Raw genomic sequence first — 19,668 nt, 5'->3', positions numbered from 1 at the left:
AAAAAAAAACAGTGTTTTGTTTGATCATCTGCCACATAAACCCTGGATAGTGCAATAAACAATGGGTTAGATAAACCATGGGTTAGTGTTATGTGCTAACCAGGTCTAAGGCTAATCTATATATATCAGGAGAGCAGACTTCAGGCTTGCGAGATCTACTTTGTTAGGGCGGTTTACTAGAAACCCCAAGATCAATCACCTTAATCCAAGGAATTTGTTTGGAGTAACAAAACTGAATGGAACTTGGTCCATCCACACAAAAATCTACTGCTGGTTACCCCAAGCTTTATTCATTTCAACAATATAATTTCATGGTTGTGTGTGTGGGTGTGTAGGATGATCATTTTGTTGCTGCTATTATTAAACAACTGGGAGTCAAAAATCCTTGCTGATCTACTGCAAATCACCCAGAGATCTGCCAGTAGAGGCGGATCTACCTTCTGCCCACCCCTAGTATACGCACTTACTTGGGAGTAAACCACACTGAACTTACTTCTGAGCAGACATGCATAGGACTGTCCTGTTAATCATATCTGAATTTGATACAAAGCAGCAGAAATATTTTTTAAAAAACTAATAAAATAAGCTATAAATAGTTGAGATTTTTTTATTTTCTCTCTCAAAAACTGGGCTACTGCACAATGTCCAACCGCATCCTAAGGTACAAAAGTTGGGCTTGAAGGATAGCTATGAAGTAATCCGGAAGAAAATCCTTCTATTCCCAAACTCCCCTACAATATTTTTTAATGTTATTTACTAACACCATTTGCTAAACAATAACAAAAAAAGTTATTGGTCAAAATGAAATAATGTTACATATGCTACCTTATTTTCAAATGCATTCTTTAGAATATTTCCTGCTTCAGCATGCTTTAGAATATTTACTACATCCATGCTCTAAGACAAAATAAGTTCCATTTGTCAACGTTTGCTCAGAAAAGACCTACAAACGAAAAGGCACGTATAAAAGTTGAATCTTCTTGAAAAATTAGGTGGCAGTAGCTGATGTTGATTCTGAAAAATCACTTAGATTGTGAAAAAATCTCTGAAAACAATTACTTCTGATTGTGCAGGTAGGAGTATCTTTTAAGTAGGAGAAGATAATATACATTCAGTACTGGACAAGAAAACTTGAGTGACCAGAGTATAAATTTAAAAGGTTATTGGTTTAAATTGTTCACATGAGTTAAAACTGAAGATCAGAAGGGTCTTCCTGCAGATCAACAGTTCTAAACTGTCTAGCTGAAAGTGGCCAATTCTTAGGTCCAGATGTCCTGCAGATATCTTTTTTCATCTCTTAACACAGCCAGGATTTTCAGTGCTTCCAGTTTGTCAACTCCTTTCTCAGTGATGAAGATATCCACTAAAGTATCACTCACATCTTTTGCCATATTCTTTGCATCTCTGACAAAGAAAAAAAAACACACATAAATGATCAACCAGACAAAACCAAAACTGGAAGACAGGCACTGATTCAGACAGCATCACTTTCAGACTGGTATGGGGAAATATGTGGAAGAGAGCAGTTGGTCACATTTAAAAGGGGCTGGTATTCCAGTCAATTGACTGGTCAAATTATTATTTGACAAGGTTTGAGAAATGCAAAATATTGCATACAGTCAAGCATGCCACTGTATCATTGGAAGCACCCCCTTTTAATTTGCATAATGGTATTATTAAATAGCAAATACAGACTCCCTGCTCCCCAGCTCTGCAAGACTATGAGCATAAATACTCCCCCCCACCCCCGTTTAGAAGAAGGCACTCACTATAATAATAACCAGATTTTAAAAAAAATGAAATTAGCTTTTTGTAGTTGCTTTGTTTGGTTGGTTTAATTTCAGGTCCTGCTTTTAAATTTGTAACTCTCTGCATTATCCCTGGGGTTCCAAGGTTCATGCTTAGAAGAACTGTTTCTTGAATACTGTCTGCATACATTTATATTTGCATATGACTTAACTGTAAGTAAAATATATTACAACAATTTTAGAGTTTAAATTGTATAATACAACATGAGGCACAATCCTCCGGGAGCAAATCCGATCTCACTTTTCCACAACTCCCATTAATTCCAGTGGACTTGTGTAGGAGACGCTCTCAATGGATTCTGCCCAAAAGTTGTTGCAATTTGCATAGGTCTCTCATTTCATTATATTTTTACTGAATTAATGGTTTGAAGACCTGACTAATATTTAGGCATTATCTGACCAGTCAAGTATCCAACCTAAAAAAGCAGTTGTCTGTTGTACAGAATCGGACCTCCTGAGATATTTGAGGTTAAGTGACCACTTGCACAAAGATTAGATGCCTCAAAGCATCCCACACCTGAGGGGGTTTTTTTCACTTCAGCACAACTGCTGATTGTGGTGTTTCTAGTTTCAAGGATACTGAAGTCAAGGAGGTCTTGATGAGATTAGATGCCATGGGTCAGTATAAGTTGTGATAATGCTAATGGAATGCAACTCTTACAGCTTTAAATTCTACAGTCTTGAGCCATAAATTTTTCTTTAGTGACTAGCCTACACCATTTTCTCGAGGATTCCTGAGATCAGTTTTTTTTATGTAGCAAAAGTTCAGCACTTCGAAGTCCAACTGATAGGAGAGCTATGCACATTCTTAAATATTTGCCATTGTAATCAATGGGCCATAAAAGTGGTTAACTGTTTAGATGGTGCCCACATAAAAGACCATTTAGCTTAGGTAAAATATACTACTTAAGAGGCCTGATGGGATGAGACAAAAGGCCCACCTAGTCCAGTATCCCATACAGTGGCCAACCAGAAGCCCAACTTATGTGCATGTAAAAGCTACAACAATTTCAATTTTCCTAGTGTCCATTAGTGTTAGATGAGAAAGATCATGTTTGTGTCATCAGCAGTGTATGTAGGGCACTAATTTGCTCTATTATCTCAACTCCCTTTCTTGCCTTAACTTGTGCCCTGCCTTTCTCTTATTATTTTGTCTCAACAAGCCCAATCTAGAAACTATTGCCCTTCCAGTTCACTTTTTGGCTTTTTAAAGAAGTTCTGCAAGCCTCTCTTATTGCAATCCTCTCATCTTCCCGCAGAGCACTGTAATGAAACTGTGCCTCCAGGAATATTTCCTTTTCAAAAAAACACACACCCTACCAACCAAACCACCTGGTCTCCCCATTAATTCTGTTTTTCTGTCTTTTGTTCCCTGCTCTTTGTGCTGCCAGTATTGAAAGCCTGAAGGGCTGAGTCTGTAAGTGCTAATCTAAAAACAGTTAACTGTTTTACAAGTTCTTGCAAATCCAACTTTTATAAAAATTCAACATTACTCACCCACACACATAAAAATATCCTTTTTCCTGTAGCAGAATCCTGCTAATCTCTTTACCACAAAGCCGAAGGTTATCTTGAACATATTTAGGAGTGGCAGTTTCCATCATAGCTGGGGCGTCTCTCGAGAAACAAACCCTCAGATGAGTTAATGTGCCATTTTCAACAAAGCATCTGAGCTCATCTCTGAAAGATAAAGCCAAGGATCACAGCAATGATGAAGACATAATTCCCATGCACAGCAGCTAGGGGGGTAAAGTACTAACAGGGAACATGCAGCAACTAACTTACTGAAACAAGTAATCCTTTGTCTTATGGCGGCAGCCAAAAAACAACCACGTCTCTCCAAACATCCAATCTTTGTGATCTTCTTTAAGCTTCTGTCTAAATAAGAACTAAAACTTTAATAAACATAGCCATATATCCTGTGCATTAGATAAATCAGTAGCAACCTAACCCAAGTTCTGTATCCTAATTAGTTATGCTGATTCGCATTTATTTTCTGATTCTGCGTGATTAATTCTGGTTCTGCTGGTCATGAGGCAGATCAAGAAGCTATCTTGCACCCTCAGACTACTGCCAATCCTACAGAGTCCCCCAGTGGCTTCCGACAGTTCACTAAACATTGGCCGCACCATCTATTCTAGCCTATTTGCCCATCTTGCGATGTTTGTTTTGTGGGGGATAAGATGTCATACACTGCCTTGATTTTAACTGTCTCTCTGGAATGACCACCTATAATCTAATTCTCACTGATCTTATTCAAGGACTGAGTACACTGAGTGAAATCTAACCAGGGAAGTGGGGGGAGCCATTTGTGCGCCCTTGAAATCTGCTCTGGAGGGCTGGAGGACCTTTTGGAGCAGATTTTCGGGTGTGTTGTTCTCACTGATTAAATCAAAGAAAAACAGAGAAAGAGAAGTTTCAAAGTAGAAAGGAAGCTTGAAACACCGCTCCTCATCTTTCACCTCGCTATAGCTACTTAAAGTCTGATGAATGCAAACAACCTTCCTTGAGGTTATCACATCCTCTGCTTCTGCCACTTGATACTCATTCAGCACCAACAGCGGGCTTCACGGTGGCATGATAACTCTCAAATGCTTTCTGTTGCAACTACATCAAGGTTTTAGTCAATTTCAGTTCGTGGCTGCCGCAAGCTGCCTTTCAGTAAAAAGCACAGGCCATTGCAATAATTTGGAATAAATTAGTCACAGCAGCTTGTTAAACATTACAAGTTCCCATTATTAGCAGTAATGATAGCAAGTCCGTTTCCCCTCCATTTTCAAAGGCAGCTTCTGGCTGTCCCAATTAATGTTTCCCCAAGAATTTATTACCCAGTTTAAAAGAGAAATCATCTAGCACTGCAACAATTCAATTTCATGCTCCACATACAGACACTCCCCTAGATTGTTCCCCTTATTACTCTTCTCCAGATTGCAAACCCAGGCACCAAGTTGACACTTTAAATGCATGTTAAATCAAATGTGATTTTGAAACATAAAATGGCAGAGATGAGTCAAACGTTGAACTTGGGATGTTCTGCACATGAACAGTTCAACTCTGACAGCGATGATCTTCAAGCATTGTTGAGGTGGTGTGAAAAAAAGTGCCGCAGCCCAGATCAACCTACAAGAAAAGGGGTTGGCACCTGGACAAGCATGATCTGCTAGTGAAGATGCCTTTCTTAGAGTTACTGAAGTAAACAAAGCCCAACAGGCCAAAATTCAAACAAGCTTGGAATGTATGGTCCTGCATTTTAGCCCTTCTATACAATTGTAGTCGTCACTTACCCAAATGTACAACATTTGTATAATGCTTTTGTTTCCTAGCCTGTGTGTAAGAGGGGTGGGGGTGGGGTGGGGTGGGGTGTCAACTGCTCCACAGTGTTTGAGAGCAGATAATTCGAAGATGCAAATATCATTCCCATTTAAAGCCACCATATCTCTTATATTGTTGCAGCAGATAAAGTGTTGACAATCTGTAACTGAGAGTTAAACTGAAGGAGAAAAAATGTAAGGACATTATCGGGGGCTTGCGAGATCCCATAGGTATTAACACTGGAAATTGGTCCAAGTGGTCCAGTCCAGGTGCTCCTCCACCATTCCTGTATCATTGTATACCTTTATTATTAAACACCCCCCACTGCCCAGCACCACACATAGAAGCCACTTTCCCATGGTGCCATGCATGAGTGTATTTTTTCTCCCAAACAGATGGGTGTGACCAGTCACAAGGGTCTTCCTAACTTGACTGGCACCTTCTCTTCTGGCAAGGTGCTAACTCCTTTCCCCATCATATAGTTACAGGCATCACAATCATGTGGGATAGCAGCATAGGGAAGCATACGGAGAGGCCTTCAGTTGCTCAATGCAGTTGGAGTGGCTGAATCTCCCTTTCTGTACATCACACCAGACATCAGCTGGCTGGCTGAGACAAAGGGCTCTGTGCCTCTGTGGTAGCTGCTGTACCTTTCTGCTTCTTATTGGCAGTGATCAGGTAAAGAAGTTGCTAGACACCAACAGCTTCATCCATTTTTTGTATAAAGTACTTGCCTATGTTGCAGAAAGCCAATAAATGGTGCAATTCCAGTTCCTGGACCAACCATAACAAAGGGAATTGATGGTTCATTTGGTAAGTGAAAAATGTTGGCTGGACGAGAAGATATGGAGATCTAGAACGTAGTCAGGATATCATTAAAATGTAGCTGGGGAAAACTGGCAGGCCCATTTACAAACTACCCAAAAGATCAGATGCAATTGCTAAATTACTCAATTAAAAAAAATTAAAGTTTCTGGAGAAGGAACAAGATTGGAAATCATGACTCCTGTAGAAAGAGGGAACAGAGGGGAAAACAGACAAACAAAAGTAATGGCTTAACTAAATGCACACATTTGTCTTTGAAACTCACTGCCACAGCATGTTGTTATAGTCACCAGAATAAATAGCTTTTATTAAAAAAAGAGAGAGAGAGAGAACAGAACCAGTCTTCCACATTTTCATAAGGAAGATTCATGAATGCCACATCAGAAATGTTATGAGCTACAATACAGCGGATTTAATTTCCTGTAAACACAGTTTCTGCTAATGGAATGAACATCTTGTGTCATGAAGTACATCTCCCACTCTGCTGGAAGGACTCCTGCTACTGGTAGTAAAAAATGTTTTATGTCACAAGGTAATCACTTACATGGAGCTGTTGCCATTTCTCTTTTGGCTATAAAAACATTTCATATAGTCACATGTTAATCCCTGTAACCAGGAGAGGTTAGTTTGTTTCCTTCAAATGAATACTGAAATTGTTAGAATTCCCATACAAGAGTGTACAAACCACATTCAGAAACAGGCACTCTTTATAAGTTGTCAATTTCTCCTACATTTGTAGACTGCTGACTAAGAACCCATACAGATGATCAAAGCATCAACAAATGACTCTCCCTCCCACTGGAATAGCCTATATCATCCTGCCAAGTGGTGAGGAGGATTTTTACCTCACATCAGATGTCGATATTTGGCAAAACAATCATGTGAATCCATCTTGACAAACCCACATTCTAGAGTTTAGAATGCTCATCCCAACCTGAGTCATTCAGTGGAGTACATATGTTAAATCAACAGTCTTCAAACATTTCAGGTCTGGGACCCACACTGAACACCAGCCGACAACATGGAACCTGCTTCCAATTCTTTATCATATCAGTTGTCCATCCTTCTCTTTCCCTGTCTGGTTCCCTCCACGTTTCTCCTCTTAACCCTCAACTAAAAAAAGGAAGTAGTGCAAGCCACCTTCAGTCAGAGTGTGACCCACTTGCAAATCAAATTCTTAATCCCTCAGCTGAAGACCAAGGTGTTGGAAAACTATATTAGCTGAATTAATCTGAAACACACACACACACACACCATTTGCTGAAATAGGTCTCAAGGATTGATGTTACAACTGAGAATAGACTTTATAGCTTCCACTACCAAAACCAAAATCATTATAACAGGAGTGGAAGACAGTTTTTATTTCAAACATACACAACCTGTACCTGGCATAAGAAAAACCTGCAATTTGGACTAGTTTTGATACCTTTGGAATTAAGAGTCCCTCACCCTTCGTACTCGACTGAAGGACAGGGACAACCAACTTCGCCAACCAGCCGGTACAGACACCTCTTCGCAGTTGACCTAGATGGGATGGAATCTCCAGAATATTAAAGATGAAATGCATTTTTCCAGGCTGAAATAAACTGGAGCTGCAATGAAACAATGAAAATAAAATCAAAACGTTCATACAATAAAAGGATTCCACCACAGACAAGGGCTATTGTGGTCATCCTCGCCCAGAAAAATGGAACACTATAATCTCCAAAGTCATGTTGCTGCTGCTCCTTCCTGGAAATCTTATGCAACATCCCCTCCAATATCTAAGATTTTACCTGGAATTCCCCACACACTTTCAAGTGTATCTTCCCAGCCAAAAAGGCTAGAAACCTTTAGGCAATAGAAGCAGAGATTCTCAGGATGCTGAATTCTGCACCTAACTCAAATTTTGGCAAGATTTCTATGCTAGCCTAGAATACACACAACCCTGATTATGGACTCTCCTGAACAGTACTGATATACAAGCCTTTCAAATAATTTTAACTCACTAAAGGTGCACTTTTTACTTTCTGCAAGCCTTTGTTCAATTACTGGTCTTGTAGATATTATTAATAATAATAATAATAATAAAAATGAGCATTTACATACGTTGTAATCCTTACAACAATCCTGTAATTTTTATTTTCATTATTTTGAAACATCATCACCATCATCACCATATTGCAGATGAGGATCTGAGCTGAAAGAGTATGGCCTGCCTGAGGTCAGCATGGAAGAGGCAAAGTTTAAATAAGTGTTTCCTGATTCGTAGTTCAGTCTCTTATCACTGACATTATACCAGGGTTGTGGTGACTGGACTCACACACAAATTGGCTAGAGAACCACAACCAACACCATCAACCAGAAAGCTGTGGTGGAGAGGAAAAAGCTGAAAATTGCCAATACACTGTTTCCCATAAAGACCTGAGATGTGGCTGTAACTTCCAGAGGTGACTTGCATGTACAAATGAGCTATCACAGACCAAATGCCACACATCGTACTTTTATACTAGATACAATGCAAAGATGTTAATTCACACATTCTGCTGAGTAACAAAGTGATGAGAAATCAAGTGAAGTACATGTATATGGGATTTATGTATCCAATTTACCACCTCAACAGCCATTTCCATCCATAAGAGGGTGAGGCCCAATTCAAGAAAAAAACACCGCCACTCAGTTTACAATTAAAACAACATTCACATATTACATTACCTTGCAGCCGAATAGGGTCTGGCTTGCAATTTTGGAAGATGTTCTGAGGGGAAAAAAACAACATCAAGTAACTAAGTTTTCACCCTTCATGCCATTCCCACCTACATGTAAAACCAAGACATCTATAGCATCTTCCAATAATAAATAGGTATTCCAAAGTGCTTCACACATGTTATCTCAGTAATCTTAGGAAACAACTCTGTGAGGTAGACCAGTATTATGATTTCCATATTACCGGGGGTGAGGGGCGGTGAGGCTGAGAGACAGTGCTTGGCCTATGGTCACCTACTGGATGACAGTAAAGAGCTGAACTGGGGACTTTCTAGTTCACAGCTTTGTTTTTAGCCACTATGCCACATCAGCTCGTTGTCAGATATGTATAATTATAATATACAACAAATGCAATGTGAGAGTTCTAAATTTAAATGGGATATTTTCACATGACATTCAAGTTAAGCACATGAGTTTCTTGGGTAGATATAGGGGAACAGAAATCCCACCATTATAATTTTGATATCTTCTTCTATTCTTAAAATAAGAGGAACTTCAATGAGAATCTTCCTTTTTAAGAAGAAGGTTGACTGCTCTTCTGGAGGGATGTGTTAACTTAGGTGCTGCAATATTGATAAATGAAAGGAGACTGCTGGTAGATGACATGGGAGTACCAGATATACCAAGCACACTGCAATCAGTGATCCTTATTTTTGATACACCACTGTGTTCACAGTGATCTGGTTCGCATGATCATCACAGCTTAAACAGGCCATGGTGGCTTATTTAAACCACAGGCCAGGATGGGCACCATTTTCCTAATTACCCACCTGGGCACCGCTTGTTGTATTGTCCAACAACAGCCTGTGGGTTAGTTGAGGGTTGTTTCCCCCTCCAACAAGCCATGCCGCCTGGGTTCAGATGATACAACAAGCCACACCTGGCCAGGTAATTAGGCATAAGGCGCCCAGCATGTGTGAACTGATTATCTTACTTCTGTAGCGGTATATACTCCATTCAGCTACTCACCAATCAGAAGGCTAAGTGGAGGCTTGCATGTTGGGAAAGTATGGAGTAAATCCAACAAGCAGACACCAGCATCCCTTATGAAAGTGTTATAATCCGAGGATCCTTGTTTGCTACACAGCTCCTGAAGTCTCCTTTTTTCGCCAGCATCAGTGGTATATTCTATCAGAGAGCGTAAAAATGCCTAGCAGAAGAGAAGAGGCTGTTTTCAATTTGGTTTGAAGTGAAATATTAGAGAGATGCTTAACCACCAACACATATGGCCCCACTAATCTTATTTATCAGATTTGTGATAAATGCCTTTCCTTTGAGCCTTGTCCAAGTGCTTTGCACACTGAAGTACCACAGAAATGGTTAACAGAAGCAAGTGTAACACCCTCTAACCAATATACTGATCTTAAACACTATTAAAATGTAAATATACACTACAGATGCATCTACAGAGGGGAGACGGCTAGAACGCAGGTGGAGGAAAACTTGTGCTGAGTCTGACCAAACACAGGTAAGAGCCCACTATCAAGCCTACTCTGTGGCGGTGAGGGTGGCAAAGAGACAGTTCTTTTCCACCAGCATTGCATCTTCTCAGTGTCGTCCAGCGGAGATTTTCTGAGTGGTTCGCGGCCTGTTACATTCTCGGCCAGGGAGAGAGATGGTGGAACCCTCGGTAGCACGCTGTGACGAGTTTGCACGGCACTTTAAAGATAAAGTCGCTCAGATTCGTCATGAATTGGACACCACCATTAATGCAGTTCCATTGGTAGAGGCGTTCAGAGCACCGTCTGGTCCAGTCTTATTGGATGAGTTTCAGTTACTGAGGCCTGAGGATGCGGACAAGGTGCTTGGCCCAGTCCGATCGACCACTTGTGTGCTTGACCCTTGCCCTTCATGGCTTATTAAATCAAACAAGGAGGGGATGTCTGGCTGGGTCCAGGAGGTTGTAAATTCCTCCTTGAGAGAGGGAGTGGTGCCTGCCGCTTTAAAAGAGGCGGTAATTAGACCACTCCTGAAAAAGCCTAACCTGGACCCAGAGGATGTTAACAATTATAGGCCAGTGGCCAACATCCCCTTCCTGGGCAAGGTGCTTGAGCAGGTGGTTGTAGGACAGCTCCAGGCACTGTTGAATGAAACGGATTATCTAGATCCATTTCAATCGGGCTTCAGGCCTGGTTTTGGAACAGAAACTGCCTTGGTCGCCCTGTGGGATGACCTCTGCCGGGAGAGGGACAGGGGGAGTGCAACCCTGTTGATTCTCCTGGACCTCTCAGTGGCTTTCGATACCATCGACCATGGTATTCTTCTGGATAGGTTGTCTGAGTTGGGAGGTGGAGGCACTGCACTACAGTGGTTCCGCTCCTACTTGGATGCCGATTCCAGAAGGTGGTGCTGGGGGATTATTGCTCTGTGCCATGGCAATTGTGCCATGGGGTTCCACAGAGCTCTATTTTATACCCTATGCTGTTTAACATCTACATGAAACCGCTGGGGGAGGTTATCTGGAGGTGTGGGCTGAGGTGCCATCAATATGCGGATGACACCCAGCTCTACCTCTCTTTCTCATCAAAACCAGGTGAGGCAGTGGCTGTTCTGAATCAGTGCCTGGGCACGGTAATGGACTGGATGAGGGCCAATAAACAAACTCAATCCAGACAAGACGGAGGTACTGTTAGTGGGTGGTTCGTCTGCCCGGCTAGGTGATATTCAACCTGTTCTGGAGGGGGTTGCACTCCCCCTAAAGGATCAGGTTCGTAGTTTGGGGGTGCTCTTGGATCCAGAACTGTCACTTGAGGCACAGGTGAACTCAGTGGCACGGAGCGCTTTTTATCAGCTTAGGCTGGTATACCAACTACGCCCTTATTTGGACAGAGATAGCCTAGCTACAGTTATCTATGCTCTGATAACTTCTCGTCTGGATTACTGCAATGTGTTATACGTGGGGCTGCCTTTGAAAACGGTCCGGAAACTTCAGCTGGTCCAAAATAGGGCAGCACGTTTGTTAACAGGGACTGGCCAGCGAGCTCATATTACGCCAGTACTTTTCCAGCTGCACTGGCTGCCAGTCCATTTCCAGGCCCGATTCAAAGTGCTGGTGTTAACATTCAAAGCCCTTAACGGCTTGGGGCCAGGTTACCTGAAGGATCGCCTCCTCCCATATGTGCCTGCCCGGACCTTAAGATCATCGTCAGCGGCCCTTCTCCGTGAGCCCCTGCCAAAGGAAGTGAGGCGGGTGGCTACTAGGAGGAGGGCTTTTTCTGCTGTGGCATCCCGGCTCTGGAATGAGCTCCCTAGTGAGGTTTGCCTGGCACCTACATTGTATTCCTTTCGGCGCCAGGTGAAGACCTTTTTATTTTCCCAGGCATTTTAGCTTTCTAAATATTTAGCTTTGCTGTTTTAAATCTGTATTTTAAACTCCTGCACTGCTGCTAGGTTTTATTGTGGTTGTATTGTTATATTGTGGTTTTAATGTTCTATATCTTTTAAATTGTTTTATTGTGTGTTGTTTGGTTTTAATTTTTGTGAACTGCCCAGAGAGCGTCGGCTATTGGGCGGTATAGAAATGAAATAAATACATACATACATACAGCCAATACATGCTTCTGCTGACATCTACTGGGCTACTGGGAAAAAGAACACCTCAAAATTAATCTGCAACCACATTTAATCTAACACTGAGTGTTCAATTACTGATTATTTTAGTTATAAAATCACCTGTCACCCTTTTAATATCTGTATTTTCTTATTGTTCAAACATGTTGTTTTTAAACTGTTCTTCTACCACTTTGAGCCCTGCAAAGTGGATTATACAAGTTTTAAAGAAAATAAATGCACATTTTTCCTCCACTGCTTTATAGCAGTAGCAAGATGTCTCTGGGCAAGAAGCAACCAGCAGCTCTAACAGTTACTATAGACACCCACAGAAAGCCTTTTCCAACCCAATCTTCGCACCACTGCTAACTATTCATTCACCCGTCCCCTCTAGCAACACCTGACTTCTTTATGGACTGAGCAGCAGAGAAAAACAAGGAAGCTGTAGTGAGCAGCCAATTTCTTGTTCCTCTTTGCTGCTCCAACTCCCAAAAGAAGGTAAGTATTGGTGGGGTGAGGGAGGTGAGTAGACAAGCAGGTGCTAAGAGAGGAACTAAAAGGGATTTTCTGCAGATGGTTGTAGTAGTTGGAATCACTGGTGCTACAAGAATGGGTGGCTTTTCACCACAGCAAGCCTCATTCATTGGCTTCTGTGCAAACTGGAGTCAAGTCTTTTCTCCTCACTAATTAAATGGTCATAAACACTCTATGACATTGCAGAAATTCAAATTGGTTGAGTGGCTTGCAGTCAGGTGACAACTACTTTTTAAAGGCTTATGATTCTGTACTGGTTGGCAGAGATGAGAGGTAAAATGAGAAACAACATCAGTCAAAAATGGGTTTGGATGGACAGTGCTGATGTTCCAAGTTCTGGACATTACTATTACAATATGGAACTCGAATCAGATGGAAAATATACTGCAGAGTTATTTAGAAACTGGACTTTAAATGTGTCAAGAATGGTAGTTAATAATTATTTGAAAAAGTACGTATTTGGAAAAGTGTAAGGGAAATAACCTTTTTGGGAATTGCTCTTATTTCCAAACACCACATCAAAATGAATTTCACAGTACTCTTTTCTGGTATATACTGCGGAATAGCTGCTCCTGTTTAAAAGAACAATAAATTAGAATAGGTTGCATACCAAGAATTAGTTTTGCTCTTCCATATGATTACTTGGGAGTTAGTTGTGAAGCTAACTCCTTGAAGACTCAATCATACTATAAAGCAGTGGCTTTCAAATTGTATTCCAGGGAACCCTGGGCCTCCTTGCAAGATTATCAGAGTTTCCTTAATTAGAAGAACAGTAATTGTGGACAAGCTCCCTTGAAAAACAGCTTGCCCACCACATCCCAGGTGTTGAGTATGTTCTGGAACAATGAACAGGCCTAACATTCTTGGCCACCACTCCACATAAACCGAGCATGCACTCTGAAACACTTCCTTGTTCCTCTGTGTGCAAGGGTTCCTTGGCATACAAGTTAAAGTGTAAGGGGATCCCTGTAGATAGGAAGTTTGAAAGTCACCTATATAAAAATAATAATAGTAAGTGCAGTTCATAAGAATGTAACTTCTGATGGATTCCCAGGACCTACAATGCTGAAAAAGAGCCCTGCTAGTACTTAGATTTTCACCTTCACTATTATTAACAGGGAATACTGTAGAATGGAATGTATCTTGATACACTCCAGAAGAGAGATATGAGACTTTACTATTAAGGATAAAACAGCTGCCTGTTACTTAGCAGTCAAAATCTGTACTGGGCCAGGTTATTTAACTTATACATAAATTGAACTGAACTTTGCAGATGGACAAATTATTCAAGATGGTGAAATCCCAGTAAGACCAAGAAAAACTCTGAGAAGATCTCAACAAGCTGGGCAAATGTGCCAAAATAGATAGATTAGATTAAAGCTACAATCCTGAACACATTTATTGTGGAGTAAGTCCCATTTTTCATGAATGGGACTTACATTACAGTAAACATCTGGGTTATATCTCAGGTCTGAGCTGAAAATAAAAGCAAGAATAAAGCAATGCACATTGGGGGAAAAACTCCCAACTTCACACATAAATTGATGGTATCTGAATTAGGGGTATGCATTCGTTTTAAAATGAAAGGGGGGGAAAGGATCCCCATTCATTTCAGTTATAAAAGCCAATGACAACTGAAATGGATGAAATGAAAGCATTCATGTTTATTTCCATTTTGTTTTCCCATTGACTTCCATGGGAGAGCCAGCCAGTCTTGTGCTGCTTGAAGCTTTGGGGTTTTCAGCCTCAGGCATGCCAAATTTCAGAAAGGGAGCAGAAAGTGTCACAATGCAAGTCATGCTCACCACTATGTTGCTACTCACATGAAACAAGGTTCCAGCTATAGATAGGCAAGGCAGTGGCATCCCCAAGCTTTGGGATAAAAGGAAAAAGAAAAAGCTATGGAGCCCCCAAGCTTGTCTGATCAAGCTTCATGAAAGCTTTTTTACCAAGCTCAGAATAAAAGCTACTGAAATTTCTGCAGCCAGACCCCCCAAAGTCTATATTGCCCTTAGCTCTTGAGCTCATTGTTTGAAACCAAAGCATGGTCTCCTGGATGCCTCAGGATTGCAACCTACACTGCAATGTATGGAGAACTCCCGAGTAGCCTTTTTGGTCTCTAAATCAAAGGGTAGTGAATTTACAGTATTTGTCAAAGGGCAGTATCACATACAATGTAAATCGTGGTACATATATAAAGCTTACCTCTCTTTTTAGTGCCTGCTTTAATCTTCAAGCAAACAAAGTAATCTTGCTTCTCCAACAGCCCCAAGATTTGAAGAAGGTCTTTCACCTCACTGGTATAATTGGGGCAAATTACATTAAAGGCATCTCCAGGCTGGTAGCTAAATGTTGTTTTCTGTTTTTTAAAAACAAGTTTATCCCTATAAAACAGTGCTGAAAATGTGCCTTTTCCTTCCCTCCACAATACTATATCAAACATTTTATCTTTGAAGGTTACTATTCATGAAAATGGCTAATTCACAAAGCAATGTTTCCCCTTGTCATCCAATAGCTTTGCAGTTTATTGGCAACTATAACATTCACTGATGAAGCATTGATCCATATTAATCTGACCATCTACAACAGCATATGGAGACACACTTCAATCATTCTATTTCTCAAGTTGAAGGGTGAATGCTGATGCTTAGGTAGCCAAAACAGTTACCACTCATACACAACAGGGAGGCATCAGCTGGCTTGGGGTAACACCTAGGGTTACAGAAGTACCAAAAAGACCCCACAGCAAAACCCTCTTAAGTGCGGGGGGGAACGGCTCAGTAAGGACTGAGCATGCTCAGTGAGCACAGAATGCTGACTGACTGGGGTGGGTGGGGGGAGGAATGTAGGGGGAATGGAATGGAACATCCTGGAAAAAGGCATGAGTGCCTGGCCAGAACCCTGAACAGGATCACTCCACACTGCAACCTTTATTGCAGGTCCAGCTTGTAAAATAATATTTTAAAATTCCCATAGTATTATCATTGAAACAATTTTCAAAATGTTTTTTTCTTATACAGTAAGTTCATCAGCATTAGTTCCTCCAAGAAATTAAAAACAAAAACAAATTCAACTTACAGAAATATCAAGTTCTAGCAGCAAAGCCTTTTTTACTGCATCATCCCTAGTAAGCTGAACAGCCTTGGTGACAGGAACCTGGAAGACTGAGCTCTCTGAAACACAATGCAGGCTGGCATCCTGAAAACAAGCTAGCAATAGTTTAGACTGAAGGAACATATGTGATAGCAGCAAAATAGGGGCATGATCCTGCCCAATAAAGCACTTTTAAGGCCCACTGATTTAAATGGAAGAGTTTACTATATACTTAAACTGTCCCACTGAAGTCAGTGGGACTTAAAAGGTGCTTCATTCTGGATGGATCAACTTCATCTTGTGTCTCTTCAAATAATGTTTAACTGCCATTCAGAAATAATCTTCCTGCATACTACCATACACAAAGCCTGTGAAAGCAACAGCAACAGCAAATGCAACAAACAAACAAATGAGATTTAACAAATCAGGTAGGTGTTTGGGGCAGGGGGGGGTGGGGGAAGAGAAGACATCAGAATGATTAGAAAAGTAGACAGTGAACAAGAAAGAATGCAATTGATAATTAATGTTTCTTACTAATTGTTGGGAACTAGTAACATAGGGTATTTTGAAGGCTGCAAGCCAACATCAAGTTGCCTGCATTAGTTATTTATAACTATGTTCCAGCAATAGTCCATCACACTACTTCAGCATCTTGTACATGGAGCTGAACTCTGGAGACTACTCAGAAATTTCAACTGGTCAAAAATACAGCTGCTAGGTTATTGACCAAGACCAGACAGCTGGAACAATGCAAAGCGCCTGTTCTAAACTTTAAAGACCTCAATGACTTGGGACCCATATATCTAAATGACGGCCTCCTCCCATGTAAACCTCCCCGATTATTATCATCTTCTGATACTACATGAGACTACTGGGGGAGTCAAGTCAAAGCAAAAGAAAACAGAAGCAAATGGGTTTGAGGCACAGTCACAGAACTCTAGTCAGGAGCTGTTGACCACCTTGTCAGCAGATTCTTCCAGCTTCCTTTTACAGGGGCTGTAACCAAAGAAGGTGGGGAAGGTGAGAGTGGCTTCTGGTGAGCTTGCATCTCAAGAGAGGACAAAATGGAGGAGGAGCAGTCCCTTCTAACCTTCTGGCAATCAGTGGAAACACAGAGTCCAGAGAATGGGGCACATGCACCCAACATCCATCAGCAGTATGAACTAGCCCCGAGTACTACCTTTGTGAATTACAGTGGCACATCCATCGTAGAGAGACCATTATTCACAAAGGAACAGCTTCTTAAAGATATCCTTATCTTCCTCCACAAATAAATACACATTTATTTGTGGATGTATAAACATTTATACATATTTAGTTCAGGAATGCAAAATTCCAAAAGATCAGAGTTCTGCAGCTAGAATTCTCTTCACCGTGGGAGACCTTACCTGGTCAGAGCTTTCCTGAAACTCTACTTCTAGGTATTCTGATGGTAAAGCAGGAACATTAAGAGAAGACTGTGAAAGAGGAGGTACCGATCGAAAAAGTGAAGGCTGAGAGCACCGAGTGGAAAGTTCTGAGTTAATATTTGCTTTCGATGAAAGACCATTTCTCACTTCTGAATCTTCTAGCTTCAAATGTGCTATTTTGGATCCAATGCATGAATTAGAAACTGTGTTGGCACAAAAGGATGCAGTCTTGTCATTGAAGTTTGTGACTTCTTTCCTGGATGCAAATTCCTGATTAAGGGCAACCCAAAGTCCAGAAATCCATGGCTCAACCACCAGTTCCAAACTGAAATAAAGTAAATGGATCAAATTTTTAAAAATAAGTGAAAAATCAGAGTAAATGCCAGTACCTCAACAACAAATGTCAATTATTTGTCAATTATCAAATGTCAATTATTGTCAAATGACAATTATTCTGCTCCGTTTACGCTGGCTGCCTGTATGTTTCTGAGCCTGATTCAAGGTGCTGGTTTTGACCTATAAAGCCTTACACAGCTTGGGACCATGATACCTGATGGAGGGCCTCTCTCGGCTCAGAAGGCAGCAACAAGGGACAGGGCCTTTTCGGTGGTGTCCCCCAATTATGGAATGATCCCCTGATGAGACATTGTTATATTTTCGGCACCAGGTTAAAACTGCCCTCTTCTCTCATGCATCTGGCAGCATATAATTTCAATCATGTCCAGGACTGTCTTTGTCTGATTGTTTAAAAATTGTTTTTAGATATGCATTGTGTGTGCGCACGCACTATCTGTTGATATGTTTCTACATAAATGGCTTTTCTACTTTGTATAATGCATTTTAATGATTTTTAATTTTTGTGAACCGCTCAGAAAACTTTGGCTATGGGGCGGTATAGAAATATAATAAATGAATGAATGGATGAATTATTTAGACACAGCAATGAGTGTTATTTAAAGGGATGTTGAAACAGAGTCCTTCACCACCAACAGACATATAACCACAAGTAAGTATCACAGTGAGGGAAGTCATGTGCTGCTCCTTGGACTGAATTTACACAAAGAAAAGCAAGGAACTTACTGAAACAAAGAAGGAAAAAATGCAGGTTGCTCACCTGTAACTGTGGTTCTTTGAGTGGTCATCTGTGCATTCACACATACGGGCTCTGCGCCTGTGCAGAGCCTCGATTCGGGAAACTTCTATAGCTGAGGAACATTTTTGGCGGGGACCCTCCCCCACCGTCTACTGTGCATGTCCTACTGGGTTCCCGCCCATTCCCTCAGTTCCTCGAGACCACCTAATGTGGCCTTGGACCCAAGGGAAAAAAATGACGCCTCGGTAGCAACATCAGATCCAACATTGACAACGAAGCACGGATGGTGGGAGGGTTGTGTGAATGTACAGATGACCACTTGAAGAACCACAGTTACAGGCAAGCAACCTGCATTTCTTCTTTGTGGTCTCTACGGATCACACATATGGGCAAATAACAAGCTAACTTACCAGAGATGGGTCGGTGTTTCAATGTAAGATAGACGATAGGACTGTATGACCAAAAGTACAGTCTGCTCTAGCCTGAACATTGAGCCTGTAGTGTCGTATGAATGTGGATGGCTTCGCCCAAGCCATAGCCTTGCATAGATTAGGCAATGCCACACCTCTGCTGAATGCTACCGAAGTAGCCACTCCTCTTGTTGAATGAGCTGTTATGTGTGGCGATAGCGCCAGGCCAGCTAGTTCATAGGCCAAACGAATGGTTTGGACAACCCATGAAGCTAGCCGTTGCGATGATTACATAAAACCTTTTCACTGCCCTCCGTAGCAAATGAACAGTCTATTGGACTTACAGAAAGAGTCTGTATGAGCTTTGTAGAAAGCCAGTGCCCTCCGAACATCCAGCAAATGTAAAGACACTTTCAATGGAGATGTGGGGTTTGGGAAGAAAGCTGGCAAATTTACGTCTTGGTTCAGGTGAAACTCGGACACTACCTTAGGAAGGAAAGTAACGTCCAGGTGGAGAACTACTTTGTCTCTATGAAAAATCAGATATGAAGAATCTATTCTCAACGCAGAGAGCTCACTCGATCTCCTTGCCGAAGTAATGGCTACAAGAAAAGCCACCTTCCAAGACAACAGACGTAAATCGACCATGGTAAGTGGATCAAAGGGTTTAGTTGTGAGGGCATGCAGAACCACTGATAAACTCCATTGAGATACTGGTGATTGAACTGGAGGAGCAATGTTCTTTAGTCCTATGAGGAACTGTCTTAGTAAAGAATGAGAAAAAAATGTACAGCCATCCACGGGTGAATGGAAAGCAGAGATGGCTGCTAGGTAAACTCGGATGGAAGAGTATTTCAAGGCTTTGAGAAATAAGGAATGCAAAAAATGCA

The 19,668-nt window shown here is 41.3% G+C and overlaps 1 protein-coding gene across 1 annotated transcript in view; it reads right to left on the bottom strand.

The window, feature by feature from the left end:
* Positions 1-591: 591 nt before the first annotated feature.
* MTRR (5-methyltetrahydrofolate-homocysteine methyltransferase reductase) overlaps positions 592-19,668 on the bottom strand; it is a 34,090-nt gene continuing 15,013 nt past the window's right edge. Inside the window, exons 5-15 of the mRNA XM_084850686.1 lie at positions 17,255-17,600; positions 15,852-15,971; positions 14,979-15,132; positions 13,257-13,345; positions 9,660-9,840; positions 8,640-8,682; positions 7,372-7,537; positions 5,855-5,973; positions 3,594-3,686; positions 3,306-3,488; positions 592-1,404 (exon numbers count right to left, since the gene is read on the bottom strand). Coding sequence (XP_084706812.1) covers positions 1,260-1,404; positions 3,306-3,488; positions 3,594-3,686; positions 5,855-5,973; positions 7,372-7,537; positions 8,640-8,682; positions 9,660-9,840; positions 13,257-13,345; positions 14,979-15,132; positions 15,852-15,971; positions 17,255-17,600 — 1,639 coding nt within the window. The 3' untranslated portion in view covers positions 592-1,259. The remainder of the gene's footprint in view (positions 1,405-3,305; positions 3,489-3,593; positions 3,687-5,854; positions 5,974-7,371; positions 7,538-8,639; positions 8,683-9,659; positions 9,841-13,256; positions 13,346-14,978; positions 15,133-15,851; positions 15,972-17,254; positions 17,601-19,668) is intronic.

The sequence above is a fragment of the Heloderma suspectum genome, chromosome 4 (assembly GCF_057233095.1).
Source record: "Heloderma suspectum isolate Gila_16-S chromosome 4, 16-S_ref, whole genome shotgun sequence".
Taxonomy (NCBI): Eukaryota; Metazoa; Chordata; class Lepidosauria; order Squamata; family Helodermatidae; genus Heloderma; species Heloderma suspectum.
The sequence above is the reverse complement of the archived record's forward strand: the minus strand, read 5'-3'. Positions and strand labels throughout refer to the sequence as shown.